The following is a 23,736-nucleotide window of genomic DNA, read 5'->3' on the forward strand; positions in this document are numbered from 1 at the left end:
GCGTGACGGACAATTGTGTCATGGAAGGAGTCGGGACTGTAAAAATTTATTACTTTATCGAAGTTATAATTTTATCGAATATTATTTTATCGAGAGTCTAATGTAATTATATAAAAAAAAAAATATTCAGAAAATCTTCTTTTATTCTCCAATTATCACTCATTAAATTCTTTAAAAGAAAATCTAATCTTTTGAACATAAAGTCTTAAACTTGTATTATTTAGTGAAATTTGTGTTCAACCTTCTTAATGTACATAATTAATAATTTGATATGAAATGTTGAATGTTTAAGTGTTTTATTTTTGATTATTTAATCTAATCAGTGAAGACAAAAATAATAATTATTGTAAGTTTAATATATTTTTTTTATAAAGTTTAAACTTGTATTATAATGTTTATATATAAAATATCTTCTCAACAAGTTGACTTAAAATATTTATCATATTTATTATATTTTAATTAATAATTTAAGATATTATACTGTTATTTGTTAATGTAGAAAAATATGTTATACTAAAATTGAAAATAAAAAATACTATATATTATAAATTTTAGCAAAAGGACAATGAAGTGGTAGTTAGATATTATATAATAACTAGTTAGAATATGGTTTGAAATTAAATTATTTATATGAAAGATTTACTGGTTTTTAGCATAATATTATCTAGTGCATATATAAGTTAGTAGATTGACTTTATCTATGTACCTTCATCACCACGCTATTCTATTTTATTTTATTTTATTTTATTTTAGGTTCCAAATAAGACTATAAATGGTTAGCCTACCACCAATTCAATCTCACAAGTTACATTATTAACTCTCACTTATTTGGGCAAGATAATTGCAAACTCTCTATTTCCTTGACTCGAGGTAATTAGCACACAACAATTGCAAACTTACTTTTAGCATTTAAATCTCATTACATGCATGTTTGGTTTAATGTTTTTGTCTTCTTGATTTTTTTTTAAAGTAGAAATGGCATCTTCCTCGATTAGTGCTAAGAACGTGGACAGGTTTCTAGCAAGATGCCCCGTAAAGGGAGAACACGAGTTCATGGTGAGAGATGGTGCGACAAGCGAGCACTTTTGGTGCGACTTATGTGGCCTAGATGGAAGCGGGAAGAGACACAAATGCAAGCATTGCAATTATAGGCTCCACGACAATTGCTACAATGCTAGGAAAGAGATGAAATGCCCCTCCACTAGAGGCGCTCATAAGTACTTGACCAGAGATGCCCCTACGCCCTTTTGGTGCGATGGGTGCAGGGAAATCGGCGTTGGAATTAGATTCAAATGTGAGTCTTGTTATTATAGACTCCATGAGAAGTGCTTCCACCTCCAAGAGAAGTGCAAGTCTTCTGCTCGTCCGCCAACCACCACAAATGCAAATTTCCCTGGAAAAGTGTTCCAATTCATTCCCCAACATCCGGGTAACTACCCGGGTCAGGTATGCTCTCCATGTGGAAGGAATGTATGTGGATTTATCTTCAAGGCAACGGATACACATGGAAAAAGTGTTTGTCTTCATCCTCTTTGTAGTGATGTCGAAAAAGAGTGGAATCAATTAAGCACGAAGTTCCTCATCCATGAAAACTCAAAAGCCAAATGTTTGTGCTGCAAGAAAGCTGGGAACGCCCCGGGATGGGCTTATGTATCGAGTGATGAGAAATACAGCCTTCATGTGGATTGTGTGATGGAACTGATTGTTCGCAGTTGGAAAGAAGGTCGATTGGATGAGGTGAAGATGAAAAAGTTGGAGAATGTGGATTTGGTGCACCTGGCCGAGCAATTGGAGAAGAAAACTGGTTTTCCTTGGAAGAAAGTGGGGATGCCTTTGCTCAAGTTTGTCTTAGGAATGATATTAGGAAATCCTGCAGCAATTGGTAAAGTGATCTTTGCGATCTTCGTCTGATATTTGCTCTATGCTTATTTCCTTGTTGTGTTGTTGAATAATGATTTCGTGGTCATCGCAGTCGGAACCTTTTGGTTTATGTGTGGAATAAGGCACTTTTTATTTGTTTCCTTGCACTGTATTAATTTTATGTGTTGGAATGTTGTTTGAAGGCTTATAAATAATGTGAAATAGGCACTTTTGGTGCATGTATTTGTGAAATAAGACATTTTAGATTATTATATTTCTTTCTATTACAAATATTGTATATTCTCAGTGGTGTATTCTAGCCATTATGTGAAAAAATAAATAAATAAATAAATATATATATATATATATAAATATATATATATATATATATATATATATATAAAGTTCAAATTTAATTTATTATTTTCGTTCAAATATTATATTAATACTAATTAAATTTTATTTTGAGTATATATTATATGTAATATGATATGGATAATTAAATTTAATATTTTTTCTTTCATCATTGCTTAATATTTTTTTTTTTTTTTTTTTTTTGATAAATATGGATTAATATGTGTGGACTATGTCACTATGGGAATTAGCTCCCAATTGTAGCATGGTAAATAACGCGCATATATTGCGGAATGGTTCGATGTTCGATGCGTTTTAACCTTGGTTTGCGTGTTAGATTTTTTTAAAAAAAAAATATTATTTTAAAATATTTTTAAAATAATGTGTAGGAGCTTTGGAATTAATTATGTAAAAACAATTAATTCGATTCAAATTTTAATAATCTGAGACTAATAATAATTTGACCAAAACCCGGTTTAAATTAATTAAACATAACTAATTCAAAAGAGATTATTAATTTGAAATTAGAGTCGCCAAGTGATTTTATAAAAATCAATAAAATGATACGTGTATAAACGTATTTATACTAGAATTTCTTTAAGGGTTCGTGTCTTAGTTACGCTCAAGAAAGAGTTTTCACGTTATGTCATCCGCTCCTGTCAAATGACGATATTTATTTTTAAAAACAACTCTAGCTATTTTAAAATTTTATTTATAACATTTTACTTCATTTTAGTAGTTCAGAGGGTACTAAACAAGGAGGGTGTGTACCTATTGCGCTGATATTAGATTTAACAAAACCTGAAAATGTCAAAGGAATGTGTTAGAATTTAAAAATAAATTCCAAATGGGATCTTAGCCAAAATATTTGTTTAGAAAATATCCCGAAAATATAAATTTTCATTTTCTAACCCTTTAGGATTATTTGAAAATGGATTAGGGTTCCAAAATAATAAAAAAAAATTGGATTTTGAAATGTGGAACCAAACAACCCTTAGGACCGGAATCATAGGGCCTATGTTTGGTTTAGCCGATCTAGGCTCGGTCGGGCTTGATCAAGATCGGGGTGGTTCGGACTATGGCTCGGGTCGTAAGAGTCAAGGGACCGGAGAGCTCGGTCCTAGGTTCGGGAGGATCAGTCCCAAACATAGGATGCTCGGTCCTAGACATGGGAGGCTCGGTCTTAGGTCAAGTCTACCGATTTAGGTTCTCGGTCCTAGGTTCGGGAGGATCAGTCCCAAACATAGGATGCTCGGTCCTAGACATGGGAGGCTCGGTCTTAGGTCAAGTCTACCGATTTAGGTTCTCGGTCCTAGGGTTAGGTAGTTCTCGGTCCTAGGTCTAGGGTTATGATTAGTTTTACAAGTCCTAGGCTAAGTGAGGGATCGGTCTGAGGGTTAGAAACATTGATCACAGGCTAAAGGGAGTGCTCAGTCCTAAGTTGGAAAACTCGGTCGAAGTCCTCGGTCCTAGGACTTGGTCCTTTCTTAAGAACACCGGTCGTGATCCTCGGTCGAAGGCTAAATTTTCTCAGTCCTAGGTTTTGATCCTGGTTTGTTTTCTCGGTCGCGGTTGAAGAACAGGACCGAGGATTACCGATGTTCTTATTTTAGTCAAAATTTCATAAGGCTATAACTTTTGATTCAGATCATGGAATCATGATCTGTAAGCTACCGTTAGTTCATATGATCTTGAAAAATAAAAACCTTAATATAAACCACGATTATTGAATCTTTACAAAGATCAATTTCAAAACACCATTTCTATGTTAAATTTTGGGATTTTTCAAATTAGGTCATCTCAAGACTTGATTTTGTTCCATTAACTTTGAAATGATAAATATAGTTTAACACAAGGAAAACAAGAACATCGTTCAAGCATTAAAACAATTTTTGAAGATTGAATTAAAATTTAAAAAAAAAAAATCAAAAACACAGTTTGATCAAACATAATCAAAATGATGTTATAGTTGCTTGGAAATCATCCTAACACATTAATAAACTTGTATAGAAACTAATTGAATAAAAAATTTCAGATTAAACCTAAGAACACCAAATTTTAAAAAAAAAAACAATTTTTATTTTTGATTCAAGTTGATTTGATATGTTTTCTTTCAACGGAAAGTTCGTACATTATATATATATATATATATATATATATAAAATGATTTTAAACAAAGAAATCACATAATCAAGTTCAAAAACAAAGCAAACCTAATCAAGCAAGAAAATCTGAAAAAAAATAAAAAATTTCAATTATAGATTGATATACATGAGTTTTGGATTCATATCAACACTTGGAGAACACTCCCTAGGTATGTTGAAAGCTATCTAGAAGCTTGGATGGAAGCAGGAGTCGTTGGAGAAGGTTTTGACAAAAAACGGTTCCTGGTTGATTCTTAAGTTGTATTGTTGTGTAATTGTTTTATGATTGGTTTATGATTTGGTTTACAAACCATAGGGGACTATTTATAATGCAGGTAGGTCAATTGGGGATGGGTAATTCAAGTTGAAATAGATCTCCAACGAACTTATCCCTAATTCGTGACAACACTATCTAGGATGAGATAAAGCTTCTAGATAGGGGTATTGTTGACGGTCAAATTTAAATATATATTTGATTAATTCTCTCTTTAAAGTCTACAGTAAAGTCTACATAATTATATCATATTGCCTGAAAATTAAAATAAAACCTTAATTCTCTAATTCATCATATTATTATAATATATTATAACAATAATATAAAATATTTTAACAATAATAATTATTCCCTCTTTATCATCTCATTTATTCACAAATACTTTTTTTTTTCTTTCACTATTTCTCTAACTTATTCACAAATACTTATTTCTCTTTACTTATTCACAAATACTTATTTCTCTTTACTGTTCCTCTCACTTATTACAATCACTATTCCCTCGTTACACTTCATTTTTTCATATCATTTACTTCAAAAATTTAGTAAATTCAAGTTACTCAACCATTTATTTCGTATCAAAATTGAAGTATTCTCTTTGATAACTATTGTAATGAAACTTATTTAAGTTCAACTATCAGTTCGAGCTCGAACTTAAAAATTTATTTATAATTCAAATTTTTTTAATCGAACCGAATTGGTAGATAAATAGTCGAACTTAAGTTTAAATTTATAAAGTCAAATTTAAATTTTAGTTAAGCTAATAAATACTTTTTCGAGTGTAAAATAGAAGTTTAATAACTTAAAATTATGTTAAAAAAATAAAATAAAATTAAGAATAGAAAGTTCATGAAAAAGAATTGAAAAAAAGTAAAATCAGTCGTGTGGCTAAGCTGATGTGAACGAAGAAGGTAACTGCAACGTCTTCAACGAAAGGCTCCGATTATAGAATTTCTGCACCTCTCTCTCTCTATATCTCTATCAATGGCGGCCTGGTTAGAGCCACCGTTTACAACTCCTTTATTCTCCACAGACTCGGCGCACAAGTTAGCAAAACCTCCTTCATTTGCCTTTTATCCTGTCTCCCATGGTGTCTCAACCTCCTCTACAGCCATTTCCTGTTCTTCCCTGCAACTGCAGCCTACTGAAGATTTCCTATCTCTCGATCCTCTTCTCACTCCCGATGTTTCGCTGGAACGGAGCACCAAAGACCGTCGGAAAGTTGTTCGATTAGCTTGGGAGAAGTTGGTTCGTTGGTCCCGCTCCTTGCGTTCCAAAGCTAAGACCGATGTTCTCGAACGCACTAAGAAGGTACACTATTATTTGAAGAACTATGTCGATGTTGTTAGATTTCTTATTCCAATAGATGTATGTACTATGTTATTCTCATTAGAACATATATGTTGGCATTATCATTTAGGATATAATTTTATTTTATGAAAATACATTGTTGTTTGAGTACTGTTGCTCATTGAACATGAATTGGAACCATACAGGTCCAAATCGATCATTTATCACTTTATGAAATGAATGAAATCATGGCTAACTGTTCTTCGTATCTTCTGTAATATAGTTTGGTTAAAGTAATTTGAATCAGGATACTATAGCTATTGATTTTGGTTATGTAAAACTTTGAATGGAATTTGAGAGGAGACTGTTCTGATTGCTGAATAGTTATCATAGATGATGAAAATAGTAACAGTAGTCATAGAATCACCGAAAATGTGTAATAGATGATTTCGGTTTTTTTATCACTTCTTTTGTTGATATGTCTTACTTCCTATAAATCTTCAGGTTGTGGTGCTTGGAGGTGGGTCTTTTGGAACAGCAATGGCTGCTCATGTTGCAGACAGAAAGGCTGAACTAGAAGTTAACATGCTAGTGCGTGATCCTCATGTTTGTCATTCTATTAACAACGATCACTATAACTGGCAAGTGTCTTATTTCGTTTTTTGTGTTTACCCATTTTCTCGCTATTTCTTTGTCTAAAACTGAAAATTATTGGTCTGATAACTTCGATGTTTGTGAATTCCATGTACTGTTATTGTTCATTAATAACATTGCCTGCATACTGAGTTTTGTTTAAATAATTTTTTGGCAGTAAATACTTCCCAGAACATAGGCTTCCTGATAATCTTATAGCAACAACTAATGCAAAAATTGCCTTGCTTGGTGCTGATTTCTGTCTTCATGCTGTGCCTGTCCAGGTGTCGTGGATTATACTTTTCCTGTTATTCTTGCGTAAAACATCTATAAATTCATTCTGACTCAGGGCTTTGTCACACGACCTTGTAGTTGAAAATGGAAAAAAAAAGCATAATGCATTTCCCAGTCAAATAATGAATGCAACTTCCCATTCTGACATTATTCTTATTGCAGTCCAGTTCGTCTTTCTTGGAGGGTATTGCAGATTATGTTGATCCAAGTTTGCCATTCATCTCTATCAGTAAAGGGCTTGAGCTTAATACATTCAGGATGATGTCACAGATTATACCTCAAGCCTTGAAGAATCCACGTCAGCCTTATGTTGTTCTATCTGGACCTTCATTTGCATCAGAACTGATGAGCAAGTTACCAACAGGTCAGAAACTAAACTGAAAAATGATTGATTATTTTTTGTACATCATATTTGTATTGTTAATACTGAGAAAGTTTCTGAAGTTAGTTTTGTGGTTCTTGTGTTTTGAAGCAATGGTGGTGGCATCAAAAGACAAAAAGCTGGCAAGTGCTATTCAACAGCTGCTAGCTTCTAGAAATTTGAGAATCAGTACCTCAAGGTGTATTTTCAATTCAAAGAATCATAAGAATTAGGATATCTGAGCCGTAAGAAGTGTTAAAATGCATAGAAAATAAAAAGGATAAATGTACCATTCCAATTGCACCAAGAATTCAGATAAAAGGAACTATTTTCTTCCTTGTTTCCCTTTATTTCTCTTGTTTTATTAATTTTTTTTATGTATTCTGTAAAATCCAACCTTTATTTCTACTGAATCAAATTTTAGCTATTTAGAAAGAAAGAAAAAAGAATAAAGATATTCGACTTGTAACTACTGATCGATACTACAGCGATGTTACAGGCGTGGAGATTGCTGGTGCACTGAAAAATGTACTTGCAATAGCAGCAGGGATAGTAGAAGGCATGAACTTGGGTAATAACTCTATGGCTGCTCTTGTTGCACAGGGCTGTTCAGAGATTCGGTGGTTAGCAACCAAGGTTCACCATCTTTCGCATTTCTAGAACTAATTGAATTGAAGTGATTGAATTTTACATTATGGCCAAATATCTTATACCAAAGGAAAACAAAGTCATTTTCAATTATAGCTTTTGTGATTTTCTAATGGGATCGTAATTGTGACAAAATAGTAGTTTTCAAATAGATTCTAGCGGTTCTTAAGTGTTTTTGTCCCTGAGAAAGGTGTGATTAATGGTCATCTTTCAATATGCTTGAGCTAAATGCTTCTTATTTGGTTACTTCATTACTACAATTATTATGGAATGCTTCCCATTCTTATATAGCATAGCAGTTATTGGTTTCTTCATCTAAATTTACTTGGATACTCGTGTAACACTGCTTCCTTTTATTTCAATGAAGATGGGTGGGAAATCAGAAACAATATCCGGATTATCAGGAACTGGCGACATCATGCTTACATGTTTTGTGAATCTCTCAAGAAACCGAACAGTTGGTGTTCGTCTTGGGTCGGGAGAAAGTCTTGATGACATACTAAGTTCCATGAATCAGGTTTTTTTCTTCTTAAAATTCCTTGAAAGTATCCAGTTTGCACCAGTTGGTTTGCAATTTTTGATCATATGGAATGGCTGGGATATTATACATCTTCTAGGTGGCTGAAGGTGTATCAACAGCAGGAGCTGTGATTGCTTTGGCTCATAAATATAATGTCAAAATGCCAGTCTTGACAGCTGTTGCTAGGATCATCGACAACGAATTGACACCTCAAAAAGCTGTCCGCGAGTTGATGAATCTTCCACAGGTAATTTCAGGATCTAAATCTTTATTTTCTTTACTCAAGTTTCATTTATAGTTAATAATGGTAGTTGATAAGAATAAAATCATTAGAATGATAAGACCACAAATTCTGAAACAAATATCTCTTACATTAGTTTAACAATAATCTGTTTAACATAAATAATGTGTTTCATATAGTATTTTAAAGTAAATTTCCATTCAAAGTGTTAAATAGTTTACAATTATAGGAAGAATATATATATATATATATATATATATATATATATATATATATATATATATGAGTAATAACATGTGAACTACATTTAAAGATAAATAAAAAATAAAAAATATATAATGTATACTTTATATCTGTGAGTTTTAGAGAGTAACTGGATATTTTTCCAGATGATCTTCATTAATGAAATTGATGAAATTACAATACACTATGTAGTGGAAATTATTAAATACAAAGTGATCTGTTTCCACTACAACTAATTGCTCCCCACAAACTGTAATAATTCTTCCACTACATAACTATTTACATATTTCTATAGTATCAAAACTAAGAATTAAAAGAATAATATAGTAAAGATTACATGGATTAACTTCAATAAAATATATATTTTCCTAGGGGGGGGTCAAAAAAATATTTAATGTATGATATTTTAGATAATGAAAAAAATTAAATATTACCATTGTGTCAATGTGTCTTGATATCGAATCGAGTAAATTTGCTAGACACTGTTTCTAGCTTCTATTAATAGTCTAGTGTGTTTTGCCAAAAAGTTGTGCATACCAACTTAAACATTTAAAGAAAATGAAAATAGTCTAGTAACTTTAAATATCTGTATACATTTATTGTTTTCTTTCTTACAATTATGCTCATGTAAATTCTAGTTTAACATTGATTAATCTTAAATAACCTCTAATAAGTTTGGATTAATAAAGTACCTCAAATTGCCAATGTCATGAAAACAATTATTTCATTGCAACATAGCATTTTTAATTTAGACTTCGATTTATTTTCAGTTAACTTCTATGTTTTGTTAGCCTACTTCAATAGACTTCTTTATCGGTTAATACACATTCTTAGGATTTTCCTTCAAAGAAAACCCAATTGGTTTCTAGATAGGATCCAAATTATAGTATGATTTTGAATTAATCTGGTATATTTGATTGATTATGATCCATATACAGTTGTGATGTCGGCTTCATTTGGTATGCATATTATTTTTTTTTATCATGATCCATATTATTTTTCGGTGATTTTCAAATTATTTGTATGGATCATGATTCACATTATAAATGTTATAACAAAGGATTTACTTGCAAGACAACTACTAATCTTTTTGGATTTATTCTTTTGATGGTTGAATCTTCTTGATAGAAGTGAAGGTTGTATCTCCCTTGATTTTGTTGAAATCCACCACTAAAATCCCCCTATTGTTCCAAGGAGAATTTTTCTTGATTTTTTTTTCTTATATAATTATTAATTAGAAAAATTTATAATTTTTTATGTAATTTTAATAAAATATTAATTATATTGATAAAAATTACATTATACTCAAGATTATCTTTTTTATTCTAACCCTAATAAGTTGTTTACTTGTAAAATTTATATTATTGTAGGCTCTACATTATTCTAACAGCAAATATTGAAATGGTCAACTAAGAAATATTTAGAATAAGATCTTATTATAATAGTTGATATAATAAATTTATTTGGCTGAATATTATATTTATAAAATATTCCTTTCAAATTTGTTTTTTTCTTTCTTTCTTACATATAAAATAAGGATCTTTAGTTAAAATAATGTCATATCATACCACTATTATTGTACAATTCTTAGTTAACAAAAAAATATTATGTAAATACCACCTTCTATCATTCTTAGAAAATTTGTAATGTAGAAAATTTATTAATAAAATATTATTTACATAATTCTTCCACCTTTTAAAATTAATAAATATAAGTGATGTAATATTCAATCATATGATTTGAAATGTGCTTCTGCTCTGGTTTTCAGGTTGAAGAAGTGTGAGTAGAGATACCTTGGCCTAATTTTGTGCAAGTATCATTAACTTCTCTCATTTCTTATTATGCTTTCTTCCATTTATTTTTCTGTAAATGATTAAAGAAGACACCACCTTTTATCATTCTATTTCAAAATATAGAATGATAAAAAAAGTCTTTAATAAATCAAAAAATTTAAATTCATTCCGACTAAGGATTTTTTGAGTTTTACTTGAGTTTCTTTTTAAAAAAAAATTGATTTTTAAAATTTTAAAATTAATTTACCCTTTAAATTTAGATGAGAGAATAATAGTTTAGAGAGGATAAAATTAGATGACAATTTTGATATTGAAATGGATAAAATTATTAATTAAATTTTATCTTAATAACTAAACATAAAACAAGTCTTCAATGGATTATACTAACCACTAATGGAAAAATCTCATGTCATAAATAAAAAGACATGAAAAAAGTGATGTTGTGTATTTTAGTTTGGACTAAAAACACAATAAGGACATAATGAGAATTGAAATTGACATTCCCATAAGAAATTACATTCAATTTTTATGTTACTATAGAATTCTATTTCATTATAATTTTTATATTTGAAAAAACATAGTAATTAATAATCATTTGAATAAATATTATATATTATATATAATATTAAAATATTAATTTGACATAAATTATCAAAATAGTTTTGTTTAGGGATTAATTTTTATTAAGAAAAAAATATATATTGGTTCGACAGGATAATTTGTTAAATTAAAAAAATATCGATTAAACACGTTAATTGTGCTTTATGTGATATAATTATAAGATATGTTGTTTGAAAAAAAAAAAAAATGAATAAATATTAGAATTACAATTCTAAACTAAGAATAATAAAATTGAAAATTATAATCACATTTATTTTAATTCTATTGAAATTATAATTATAATTCTTAATATTAAATATTTTAATATACAAATAAATTATCAAAATTCTAAAGTTTAGAAAACCCACTTTAAATATATTTATATAAACAATTTCCACAAAATATACTAGTCTACAAAGGCTGGATCTGTTATTTCCTATTTTATAGTCTAAACTCTGAAATATTATTAAAAAATATAGAGCAATGATTAACACCAATGTAACTAAAACATAAAATAGTCTTCAAAATATTAATTTATATTTAAGTAATGTATAAAACTTATTATATTACTAATGATTTTTAAACTTTATAATTTGCATATAAAAAACTAAAAATAACAAAGTAAGAATCTTTATCTCAATATAAAGTCAATACATTATAAAAAGTAAACTTTAATAATAACATTAAGAAAAATATTCATTTTAGTGTTAAGGTAGCACATGAAATGAGTGGAAGTTGGTGTTACTGCAAAAGTTATGTCGCGGGTCAAGGCAATGGATAATGTACATTGTGGTGAAGATTTAGTGCATATACATTATAATAGTATAATAGTGGATGTACATTGTTTGATTATCAAATGAGGAAAGATTCAATTTAAAGGAAAAATGTATCATTCTATTTTGTTCTAAGATCTTCTCCAAGACCAAATGTGTGATGATACTAAAGTGGATGCTTTCTCTATGTAGGGGTTCGGGTGGGCTGAGGCCCAACCCGAATTTTTTTTTTTTTACGGTAGAAATATGACATTACCCTTAATTTCTTAAAAAAATTTAATATAATTCATTATTCTTTTAATCTAATTATTAAAAAAATAGTAAAACTTTACTTTTATATACTTATTTTTTTCAAAATTTGCTCGTTATTATTTTTAGCCTACCCCAGTTCGAAATGCCTTACTTTACTTTCATTTTCATATTTGGTGTCATATATATATAACTCCGACCACCTTTACTGCTGGTCATGGAAACCTCCTTCTCCATGTCATCACATATCAGAGTCAACTCGTCTTTACAAGTCTTTCTGGTTTTGGAATTTCAAACTTTAGGAATATGACTAGACAATCAAAACTCACCTATTCCTATCCATTTGGGTCATAAGTCCATTTTGGCTAATATGGAATGTAAGAAAATATTGAATTCTATTTGATAATTGAATATATTATCTTTTCGTCTCTAATATATTGATTTTTTTTCTATTGACTTTAGTCAGATTTCTAGAAAGCCCGTTGTATGAATTTTTTAGAAATAAAAAAAAAAATGAGCCATTATCATTATCAGAGATTAATCCTGAATGAATTTTTTAATTTCAAAGTTTTTATCAGATATAAGTAAATGTTATAAAATTTGATACAATTTTTTTTTTATATTCTTATTCTAATTAAACATTTTTTCACTATCTTTTAATCAATTAAATCACTTAATTTATTAAACGAAATATTAAAATACCTTATATTTTAAATTAAATTTTTTTATTTAACAATATATTAATTTTTAAAATTATTTTATCAAGAAAACCTAACTTTTTAAAATTTATACCCAACAAGATTATAGAAATAACCCATATATTATTTTAATAAGCCTATCCTGATCAAGACCTTAGAAAATTCAACAGACCAAATGAAATCATTTAGATGCCAATTTGACTAATGTGATTTGTCCGTTTTCAAACAACTTACAACAATAATCTTTCAACTTAAAATAAATCTGATGTTTTAATTGAGAACTGAAACTTTATAACAGTAAACCAATAGAGCAAACTCTTCACAATAAACTGCCACTTATATGTGGAATCTATATGCTAATTGAAGTTAATTAGACATTAATTCTCAATTATAACTTTTACTCGACCCGTTTTCTATATTGTCTCGATAGTGTTAGATTTATCTGAATTAAATCCTAATAATATGTGTGGGAAATTAAAACTATGATTAGCGAAAGCGTATCTGTACTCATTTATCTTTATTCAGAGTTAAAAGATTCTTTAATCTTCTATTCCTTTAGAAATGGGATAGATCTTCCAATTGATGATTGATGAGTACGATAAATTGTTTTCTCTCCCTGATGGGGATGAAAAAAAGAAACTGATCGTAATTAATTGGGGAACATACCGTTACAAAATAACTGTTATTATGTTAGTTATTTTGGTTTGAACATTTCTAATTTAGCCCCTTCATAAAATTAGAAAGTTGAATTAGATATCCTCACTTTATATTAATGACAAATACACTCGTAAACTTAGAAACTTAATTTCACATTATTTTGGTTTAAATGAAAGATGACATTTGCACAATTATTTATTATAATAGTGACTCATTATAATCAAACATTATTTCATCCCCTTCATTAATTACATTGTTTAATTCATTAATTAAAATATATTAATTTTTTTATAAAACATTATCATTATACATTAATATATTTAAAAAAATTATATTTTGAAATAGTTCATTCCCCAAACAAAACTGTATTATGAACATGAACTGACAATCTTCAGTCTTTAGAATGTGGTTGAAATTTATTTATTTAAGCCACACTATAAATGCCAAGTGGCATATATATTTATGATATGATTTAATGAAGTTGGTAAAATATTCATGTCTTTCATCCAAGGCTATGTTTGTTTAGTTCTAAAAATGAATTTAAGTCCAAGTCAAATCAGAATATATTTTTTATTTTTTTATCAAATTAAGATTTTCAGAAAAGAAACCAAAAAAAATCAAACAAGCTCATCTCTTCATCTCCCCTAGATCTCCTATTCACTAACCCAACCATTGTGTCATATTATTGAACTGGCTTCATTATTCTTTTTCTTTACGATTTTTGTTCATTTAATTTTTTTTTTATTGTATCTTCAATTTTTTAGTTACTTTTTGTTTTTACCATTTATTACAAACTAAAACAAAAATAAACTAATAGTCATGTCAGCATCAACTTTATGGCAGATGCCAGATAGCAAAAAAAAGATAATACCAAATTGATCTCCCTACCACTTGCAAAGACAAGTTGCAGAAAAATCAAAACATACAGCCTTTTATTTTTTTTATTATAAATTTATTTGTTATAATGCAATATAAATGATAATAGTTGAAACATAATAAAAACAACAAACATACCTGAAACATAAAGAAATTAATCATTTCCGAACTATAGTAAAAATATAAGTAAAAAAAACTCACACACAAACAAAAATAATATAAAATTTAATGAGCGCCTGCACTTTTTTTTATAATAGACCTCCTATATCGATATAATAATAATGTTGTGTATTAAAAGCATTAATCGCATGACTGCAATCACTAAACGTTGTAAGATTCATTTCGAGCCAAATGGTCCACCAGACGGTAATCGGGATATGGACCTATCGATTCAATCTAACCAACTCGTGATTTTTATCCAAACATCTCAACAACCAACGACTGACTAAGACATCGCCTAGTATCAATCATTCTATATAGTAAGTTTCAAATCGTAGTCACTCATTTACAATGCAAAAACAAGTGAGATGTCGTCTTCACCTTTCCACAACACATTCTGCAGCGACCAACTATAGTACACTATCTTTTATTCCTCTTTTATCCACAAAATCCCTCCATACATGACACTCCATTCAAAAAACGAAATTTAAAAAAAATAAAATTAAAATCTCACTTCTTCCCACATAAAAAATCATAAAGAGAAATCTCCACAAATAAAGTAATCTCATGTTTAAGTATATATTTTAAATAAGATTAAGTAATTTTGTAAATAAATATATTTATAAAACGAATAATAGTATGCAAGTAAATTACATTTCTTACGGGAATTTTTGAAGTGTCGGTATCATAGTTAGACTTGTTTGAAATTAAATTCTCCATAAGTAACATTTTATTAATTTATTATTGTGAAAAACAAAATTCAAAATTTTCTATATATGTTTATAATAATTTTTTTATTATGCAGAACTAACATCACACCCAATATTCATGGATCTCCACTTCCATTTAAAGCTCTTTTAGTCAATCGAACTCGTACATTTTATACTCTTTCCACCCTAATGGATTATATATTCATAATGTTTTAAACATCCTACACTCCATAACAACACTATTGACTCATATTTAAAGAAACTTCCATTAAATCTAAATTCAGCACAAATATTATGTATTAAACTGTATAAAACATGTAACAATTATATAATATACAAGGATTTTACAGAAATTTACAAGTTACAAACAATTATGCAATTATTTAAGGGTCACTATCTCTAAAAGTAGATCTATTAAAGGACATTTAATAATACAAAATCTCATAATTTGTTGCCCAATCTTTCATGTCCAACATGTGGCGTCTCTCTCTCATGGGTGTTACTATGATAGCATTATTAAACTCATCATTATTATGCATATTTGAGATAAATTTTTGAGACTTGCAACTTTGAGATAAAACATAAAAGTTCATATTCTCATGAGAATAGGTTGAATTTTTGCATCTAAAAAATCCTAACTGTTTACTATAATTAGGTTCATCAATGTGTCTATCTAGGTCGTCAACAATGACCTCTTAATTCTTAGACACCACATTCATTGTTCTAATTAAACAATACCCCTTGATTCACAGCTTGTGCTTCTCGATCCATGGGGTTCACATGGACCACATAAGTCCAAGTTGGCGTCGCCAATTGAAAAATAGGGATTCTAATTAATAATAATATTATCATACCTTGTTGCCTTTTGTTTGTGCATGAGGAATAATCCTAACTAGGTTCATCACTTCCTCTTTAAACATTGATAATTGTGATTTTAAAGAGGACGTGATTAATTAATGAACATTATTCATAAAACACTTCATTGAAATTGAAGATATCCTTAGTTTGAGAGAAGAGAATGTAGAATAAAGTTGGTTGCTTGTGTATTTTATTTACATAAGAATATTGAAGATACCTAATTTTGCTTTGTATTTTGGATTTTTGAAGCCTTTCATTTTGAATACCCTATTTAGGTGCCTATTCAATATAATTATTTCTCTTTCATTATCCCCTATTATAATTATTAAAATAATATCATCATATATTAAGAATGGTGATTTGTTCTTGAGATATTTTAACAAACATTGTATTGACAGTTTGGAATAATTTGTATCCATATCTGTTGAGATGTCTTGAATGGATGATGCAAGAAAAGAGAATATTGAACAAAAGGAAAGTATATCTTTTTGGTGTGTAATCTTGATTTAAGGAAATAAGATTAACACAAAAAGAAATATGATCTTTTATTATGATAATAGAACTAGGAAAGTATTGTGATAATATTTTGGAGATTATTTGCCAAAATATTGTGTTGACCTAGTTGAAGACTATTTAAAGGTGCAGTCGGGCACTTCAGAAAGTTGAAGTCTTTTCCTTGAGAGCATCGTTTCCAGTCACATTTCTGTAACTGTTAGGGTTTTGGGGGACCGAGTGTTATATAAACTCGTGTCATAACCCTAGTTTATACGGTTGTAATCTTTGTTTTGATCTCCTAATAAGATTCTCTCTTTCTGGTGGATGTAGCCAAGTTTTATCTTGGTGAACCACGTTAAAATCGGTGTCGTTCTTTATTACTTACGTCATCTATCGCGTTCCGTTACAACAAACTGGTATCAGAGCTTCAGGTTATTCGATTGTTTGTTCTTTCAATTGAGATGACAGTAGTAAGAATCAAGACGACACGTTCAGAAGGAGAAGACAATGTGGAAAATCAAGACGCGAGCTTTGCTGAAATAACAAGGCTTATGGAGGTCACTGAAGTTGTCAACATGAGCATAAATAACCATTGATATTGTCATTCCGGAGGAGAAGATAATGTGGCAGATCAAGATACGCGCTCTACTAAAACAACAAGACTTATGGTGTTGCTGAAGTTATTGGTAGGAGCAGAACAACCGTTGAGATTATCAATCTGGAGGAGAAGACAATGTGGCAAATCAAGACGCGAGCTTTGCTGAAACAACAGGGCTTATGGAGGTCGCTGAAGTTGTCAACAGGAGCATAAATAACCATTGATATTGTCATTCCGGAGGAGAAAATAATGTGGCAAATCAAGATACACGCTCTACTAAAACAACAAGACTTATGGGCTTGCTGAAGTTATCGGTAGGAGTAGAACAACCGTTGAGATTGTCATTCTTGAGGAGAAGATAATGTGGGAGATCAAGATGCAGTGTCTACTAAAACGATAGAGGCTTATGGGTTGCTGAAGTTATCGGTAGGATAAGAAAATCCGCTGAGATTGTCATTCTAGAGGACAAGATAATGTGGCAGATCAAGATGCGAGCTCTATTATAATAACATGGCTTATGGGGTTGTTGAAGATATCGGTAGGAACCGAACAATTGTTGAGATTGTCATTCTGGAGGAGGTGAATTCGTCAGAACCATTCACCTACGAAGAAACTGTATTTGGTTATGAAGTTGCACAATGGTTTATAGCAATTGGAGTATTCAAGTCAAGGTGGAGATTTACCGAGTCGACTTGAATATTTAGGTCAACAAAGAAGCTGTTAAGTTGTCTTTGAGACAACTCTAAATCTAGAAGAGAGATGCAGTAGATCATCTGGGCCATCTCGGACATTGACTAATGCATCTGGGCCATCTCTGACATTGACTAATGCATTCGGGCCATCTCTGACATTGACTAATGCATCCGGGCCATCTTTGGCATTGACTAATGCATCCGGGCCATCTCTGACATTGACTAATGCATCCGGGCCAATACTGGCATTAACTAATGCATCCGAGCCAACTCTAGCATTGACTAATGCATCCGGGCCATCTCTGACATTGACTAATGCATCTGGGCTATTTCTGCATTGACTAATACATCCGGGCCATCTCTGGCATTGACTAATGCATTCGGGCCATCTCTGGCATTGACTAATGCATCCGTGCCAACTCTAGCATTGACTAACGCATTCGTGCCATCTCTGACATTGACTAATGCATCCGGACCATCTCTGACATTGACTAATGCATCCGGGCCATCTTTGGCATTAAGTAATGCATCCGGGCCAACTCTGACATTGACTAATGCATCTGGGCCACATCTGACATTGACTAATGTATTTGGGCCACATCTGACATTGACTAATGTATTTGGACCAACTCTGACATTGACTAATGCATCTGGACAATCTCTAACATTGACTAATATAAGCCATAAGCTTGCAACCCCAATATTATAATGCAATTATAGTGGAACATATATAAATGTTACACCTCTCTACACAGCATAACTTATTTGTCGATGATAATCAAATATTTTATTTTAAATTTTATAATTTATCATGAGATAATTAAACATCAAAAACTCAAATATAAATGGATCCTGAATATCATTATCAATATCAAAAGAACTCAAGAATAAGATACTCTTAAACGTGATTTGGATTAGACCAACACCAACTATACAAATCAAACATTGGTCCCCATTTGTGGCATTGCCTTATAAGTAGCAACTACATTTTTTAAGTTTCTTAATTAATGTCATTGGTTTTCATTTAAAAGCTTTCCTTGTTAATTTTAGAAATTATATAATTATTTCAAACAATAATCAAATTTGAATGTTTATGAATAAAATTACTTGTTTCAAATAGGGTAATATTGCATACACAATCTCCCCCATTGAATGATTATTTTTCTTGACCATCTTTCAAAATAATGGTTTAAATTCAGTCATTTATAAATATAATGTATCATGTCTAAAATGGGTGTATACAACACACCATTATAACTTTTACTTAAATTAGGGCATTCTTAAAAGATTTTTGGAAGGATTGGATAAGGACTTGCTCAAAGAATTTGATTGATATGAAATGTTTAACAATTCTGATGATTTTTTTTGTTTATATAATATATTTTCAAAAGATTTAAGTTATTCCTATCTAGAATAAACTTAGTCTAGTTAATCTCTAGTCTCCCAAAAGGTTTTGGGTTCAAGTCCGTCAGACAACACATCAGTCGTTATGGAACTAGGGGAGTATATGAGAACACATAATTAACTTTTTTTTTTTTTTTGTGGCTTTTAGTAATTTTGTTATACTTCATGTTTCTTTTAATCATTTATGTATGGACTTAAGCTATAACTAAACCCACGACATGACAAACATAAATTTATGCACTATAATAAAAAAATTTCATTTGTGAAAGAAAGTTGGAGTATCTCCATTACAAATGCAAAGAAACAATAGATAATTAGTTAAGAAAGAGTGTCATTGGCATCGATGTCCACTCCAAAGCTACTACTCAAACCTTCATAATCAAACAAATTGTAAATACTAGAGACATCTTCATCCTCAAATCCAACCTTGAACATTATCTCTGATGACTGATCAAATGTTGTTAAATCCGACCACAACATACCATCAATTACTTCTGGAGCCTTGTTATCTCCCTCTTTATTAACATTACTTTTGTCCTCTAATGGATGATCCATTACCTCACTTGTCGGAGTAGTGATCGAATCAAAGTTTACATTATAAGGGTCATCAGTAGGGATGCTTTGTTGGGATGATATTGTTTTGTTTGAACAAGTATGTCGGCCAAAGTATGTGGTCCGGTACAAGGACGGATCTTCTTCCCACTTATTGACTTGTTTAGTTGCTTTGCAACCATCTTTCTTGTATGTGCACCTAAAATAGCCCCTACATGTTCCCCATTTTCAATCATTAATAAATGCATCTTATTCAACTCTTTATAAACTATTTGTTTGTTTGTTTAACTTCTAGTAGTTTGAACATTGCACTAAAATAATGTAAAAGTATGTTCACCACCATTTAGGGGTGGAAAATTTTAAGTTACCCAAAATTATTGGTTCCAAATCGATGAGTACCCGATTAATTATATGTTACCCAAAATTATCGGTTCCGAAACCGATGGGTACCCAAAATTTGATCTTATAATTAAACTTAGAAAATGAATTTTGGTCAATATTTGTTCGGTTTCTGGATACTCAGACCCGAATCGAACCCAATTTTGCCTTGATTCCTGATTTACCCGAGCTACAAAATAGTTTTTTTGATTAATTAATCCTAAATAAATTTAAATGAATCTAAAAGAAAGGACTTGGTAGGATACCTTGGAAAATTATGAGTATGGATAAACTTCTGGCCATATTTCCTCCAAGCATACCCATCTTCCATTGTGGGAGAAAGATTCCATGATTCTGAATTCTTTCTGAAAAGTAAAGTAAATAATAAATATATGATAACACAAATATATTAATATGCATGATCTGGCTTAAAAGTTGTAATAAATAAAATATAGAACATGTTTAGCATTTTATTGGGTATATATTTAATTGATTTTTTTAAAAAAAAAATTGATGTGTGGTGGTGATCCAGCCACATAGAGATATATATAAACTCTCAAAAAAAAAAATTCAAAAATAAAAAATAAAAGAAGATAAAAACTAGGTATAGATTGATCACCTCCTTTTGTAGCAACCTCTCTTATTCTTTGCCGCCGGGCGTTTGCTAATCTCAACGGAGTCCACAGATCTCTTGTCAAGGGTTCCGTCGGAAATACCACCACCTGATTGATCGCCGGCGCCGGAGCTCAATATATGAATAGCGTGATCGAAGGATCTTGAAATTCCGGTGACCAAATCTTCAGCTGAAACCGAGATATCACTTATAATATTGGACGGTTCCTCAAGCAATTTCATAAGCTGGATCAAATTTTCCCTTCCCTTGATTAGCTTTGCAGTTGCCTTTTCTACCCAAGGTGAGTGATGATCCATTGCAGAGATTGAGAGAAAAAGGTTAAATCTTTAGTTTATGGAAGAAGGAGAAGAGAGAGAGAGAGAGAGTGTAGCTCACAAACTGGTTTTACCTATTCATTTATAAAAACATGTGAATTCATGTATTCCCTTCGTTGGAGCTTGTTTGAAATGAGTTTTATGGAAATTGTTTGTATTGTATATGGGACGTATTCTCATAATAATTTTGCGTAAAAATCTCATAATAACTAAAGAGATTCGCATGTGGATAAAAATATATTATTACAACATCCCACGTTTCTCAAATTTGATGTTGAATTAAAAATATAAAGTGTCATTAGTCTAGTTGGTTAAAGAGTTGTATTTTTTTTTTGTTAGATTGCGAGTTCGAAACATACCTATAGCATTTTTTATTTTATTTTTAACCGTTTTAAGTTTATGGTTGAGTCAACCAAGAATCCGACTCAAGTATCTATTTACTCTCACATATATATCCAAATTAACCACAACCCTCGACCCGACAATCCGAACATTTTCAAAATTAAGCATAATTGTATATATATAAAAAAAATTTATTACGCAAAAAATAATAATCACTCTCTCAATCTCTTCTTAAACTAATAATCTGGAGTGAATAAACTAAATATAAAATCAATTATTATATCAACTTATAAGATTATAAACTTGACCGAATAAGTTCTTTTTATAATATGATAAATATTGAAAAAGAATTCTTTGACATAAGCTAAAAGAATATATATATTTTTTCTCTATTTCTTCATATTTTTTTATATTTCTAATCAATAAAGTAATTTTATTAAATTTTTTTCCCTTATCAATACTTTTAAAATATTATTATCTATTTATTAATATTAAATAATTAATTTCTATTAATAAAAATACTAAAATATTTAAATTTTATTTTTATAAAATTAAATTTTAAATATAAAATGATATTATAACAAATACAATCATTTAAAAATTTAAATAATTTTTTTTTTTAAACATAGTTTTTTTTTTTATAAAATACCTTCAAATAATCAGGTCCAAGCATGACAACATCTACATGACGGTATAGGTGACGCACGCAAATATACTTGGTATTATGGTAAATTAACAACGTAGACCCTACTTCTAGATTGATGGATCCAAAATAAAGTTAGAGCGCGTTTGATTTTAGTTTCTTTTTATTTTGCTTTCTTAAAAATAAAAAACGATCTATAACATATTTTCAATCAATATATTATATTATTTTTATAAAATTTAAATATAAATAAAACATAAACAATATTTTTTTTTTCATCAAATAAATGTAAGTTTAAAAAACTTTAAACAAACCAACATCAAACAAGCTCTTACAACTCATTTTAGGTTGATACTTTTATTTATTTTCATCCATTTTTTAATAATTATTAATTAATAAATTATTTAACTAAAATATTTTTTATTACAATTTTAATATTAAAACTTAGATATAAGATTTTAGGTAAATAAAAAAAAAAGTTAACATGATTTTCAAACAAAATATTGTCATAATATTTTGTACAAAAGCATTTGCACTAGTAGAAGATACCAACAAATGCTTTGTTTTTCTGTCACCGATCAAAAAAACAGTCGCTTATAATTTTTATCAGCGACGACAACAAAAAACCGTCGTTGATAAAATTATCAACGACGACCAAAGAACTGTCACTGATATTTTTTTATCAGGGACGACGTTACAGTGCTGTAGCTGATATTTTTTTTATCAACGATGATTTTCTTTATAAACACCTTCGCTAGAAAATATAGATTATCAGCGACGATATTATGCTATCGTCGTCGCTGATACTCTATAATATCAGCGATGACATTGTCGTTTGTCATCGCTGATATTCAAGTTTTCCTGCCTCGTGTTTGGAACGATTATCGACGTCGTTGATAAGTAATAATATATTCAAACAATATTGTCATGTGCCGTAGTTGATATTCAATGGCACACGACAATGTCTTCGTTGATAATCATGAAATGACCCATCGCTTTTCTTATTTTTTTCTTCTCTCTTTTCTTTTCCCTCTTCTCCGCCGCTCTACCGATCTCTGCTCCGTCGCTCGCTCCTTCCAAAGGTAATGAAATCGAATTCTGCTCCGATTATTTTTCTTGTTTTATCGTTTACTTCAATCCGTTGTTCTTTATTTTCAGTTTTATCGGTCGAAATCAAGTATTCTAGATTTACTCTTTGTTGGCATTCTCTAATTGGTAAGATCCAAAATTTGACTAAGTTTTTTATTATTATGGTTGCATGTTTTTGAGAAATGACTTACTTGGAACTATATGTTAGGTTTTTTCATTTTGTTTTGGTGTGAGTTGATATGTATCATAGGCATTGATTTTATTAATTAGTTATATGTTGATAGTAATTAAATAGGTAGATGTTAATTTCATTATTTGTTGTTAATTAATTTCTAGTTAAAATAGAAGTCACCGATAAAAGTT

The 23,736-nt window shown here is 29.9% G+C and overlaps 2 protein-coding genes across 3 annotated transcripts; one reads left to right on the top strand and one right to left on the bottom strand.

Moving 5' to 3' along the window:
* Nucleotides 1-5,537: 5,537 nt before the first annotated feature.
* Nucleotides 5,538-10,760, top strand: LOC124934203 (glycerol-3-phosphate dehydrogenase [NAD(+)] 2, chloroplastic). 2 transcript variants are annotated; one of them, XM_047474695.1, is made up of 9 exons: nucleotides 5,540-5,940; nucleotides 6,424-6,560; nucleotides 6,731-6,836; nucleotides 7,009-7,210; nucleotides 7,319-7,406; nucleotides 7,696-7,843; nucleotides 8,223-8,372; nucleotides 8,473-8,622; nucleotides 10,628-10,760. In XM_047474695.1, exons 1-9 carry the CDS (start codon nucleotides 5,614-5,616, stop codon nucleotides 10,640-10,642), a joined length of 1,323 nt encoding a protein of 440 aa, XP_047330651.1. In that variant the 5' UTR covers nucleotides 5,540-5,613; the 3' UTR covers nucleotides 10,643-10,760. The 2 variants fall into 2 exon arrangements, with proteins under 2 accessions (XP_047330652.1, XP_047330651.1); XM_047474696.1 differs by lacking the exon at nucleotides 6,731-6,836 and having other exon boundaries at nucleotides 5,538-5,940; nucleotides 6,424-6,510.
* Nucleotides 10,761-19,664: 8,904 nt separating this feature from the next.
* On the bottom strand, nucleotides 19,665-21,344 carry LOC124936624 (WRKY DNA-binding transcription factor 70-like). The gene is made up of 3 exons (XM_047477138.1): nucleotides 20,971-21,344; nucleotides 20,618-20,716; nucleotides 19,665-20,184 (listed from the first exon to the last, which is right to left on the bottom strand). The coding sequence occupies exons 1-3, from the start codon at nucleotides 21,279-21,281 to the stop codon at nucleotides 19,740-19,742; spliced, it is 855 nt and encodes a 284-aa protein (XP_047333094.1). The 5' UTR covers nucleotides 21,282-21,344; the 3' UTR covers nucleotides 19,665-19,739.
* Nucleotides 21,345-23,736: the final 2,392 nt, after the last annotated feature.

Source organism: Impatiens glandulifera, chromosome 4 (assembly GCF_907164915.1).
Source record: "Impatiens glandulifera chromosome 4, dImpGla2.1, whole genome shotgun sequence".
Classification (NCBI taxonomy): domain Eukaryota; kingdom Viridiplantae; phylum Streptophyta; class Magnoliopsida; order Ericales; family Balsaminaceae; genus Impatiens; species Impatiens glandulifera.

What these genes read in the sequence shown, in the direction of transcription:
- LOC124934203 (XM_047474695.1), top strand. Translation starts at nt 5,614, where the DNA reads ATGGCGGCCTGGTTAGAGCCACCGTTTACAACTCCTTTATTCTCCACA. An exon ending in TTCTCGAACGCACTAAGAAG is followed by an intron (nt 5,941 to 6,423) that starts GTACACTATTAT and finishes ATAAATCTTCAG; the next exon opens with GTTGTGGTGCTTGGAGGTGG. An exon ending in TTCGGTGGTTAGCAACCAAG is followed by an intron (nt 7,844 to 8,222) that starts GTTCACCATCTT and finishes ATTTCAATGAAG; the next exon opens with ATGGGTGGGAAATCAGAAAC.
- LOC124936624 (XM_047477138.1), bottom strand. Translation starts at nt 21,281, where the DNA reads ATGGATCATCACTCACCTTGGGTAGAAAAGGCAACTGCAAAGCTAATC. An exon ending in AGAGGTTGCTACAAAAGGAG is followed by an intron (nt 20,717 to 20,970) that starts GTGATCAATCTA and finishes TTTACTTTTCAG; the next exon opens with AAAGAATTCAGAATCATGGA. An exon ending in CATACTCATAATTTTCCAAG is followed by an intron (nt 20,185 to 20,617) that starts GTATCCTACCAA and finishes GGGAACATGTAG; the next exon opens with GGGCTATTTTAGGTGCACAT.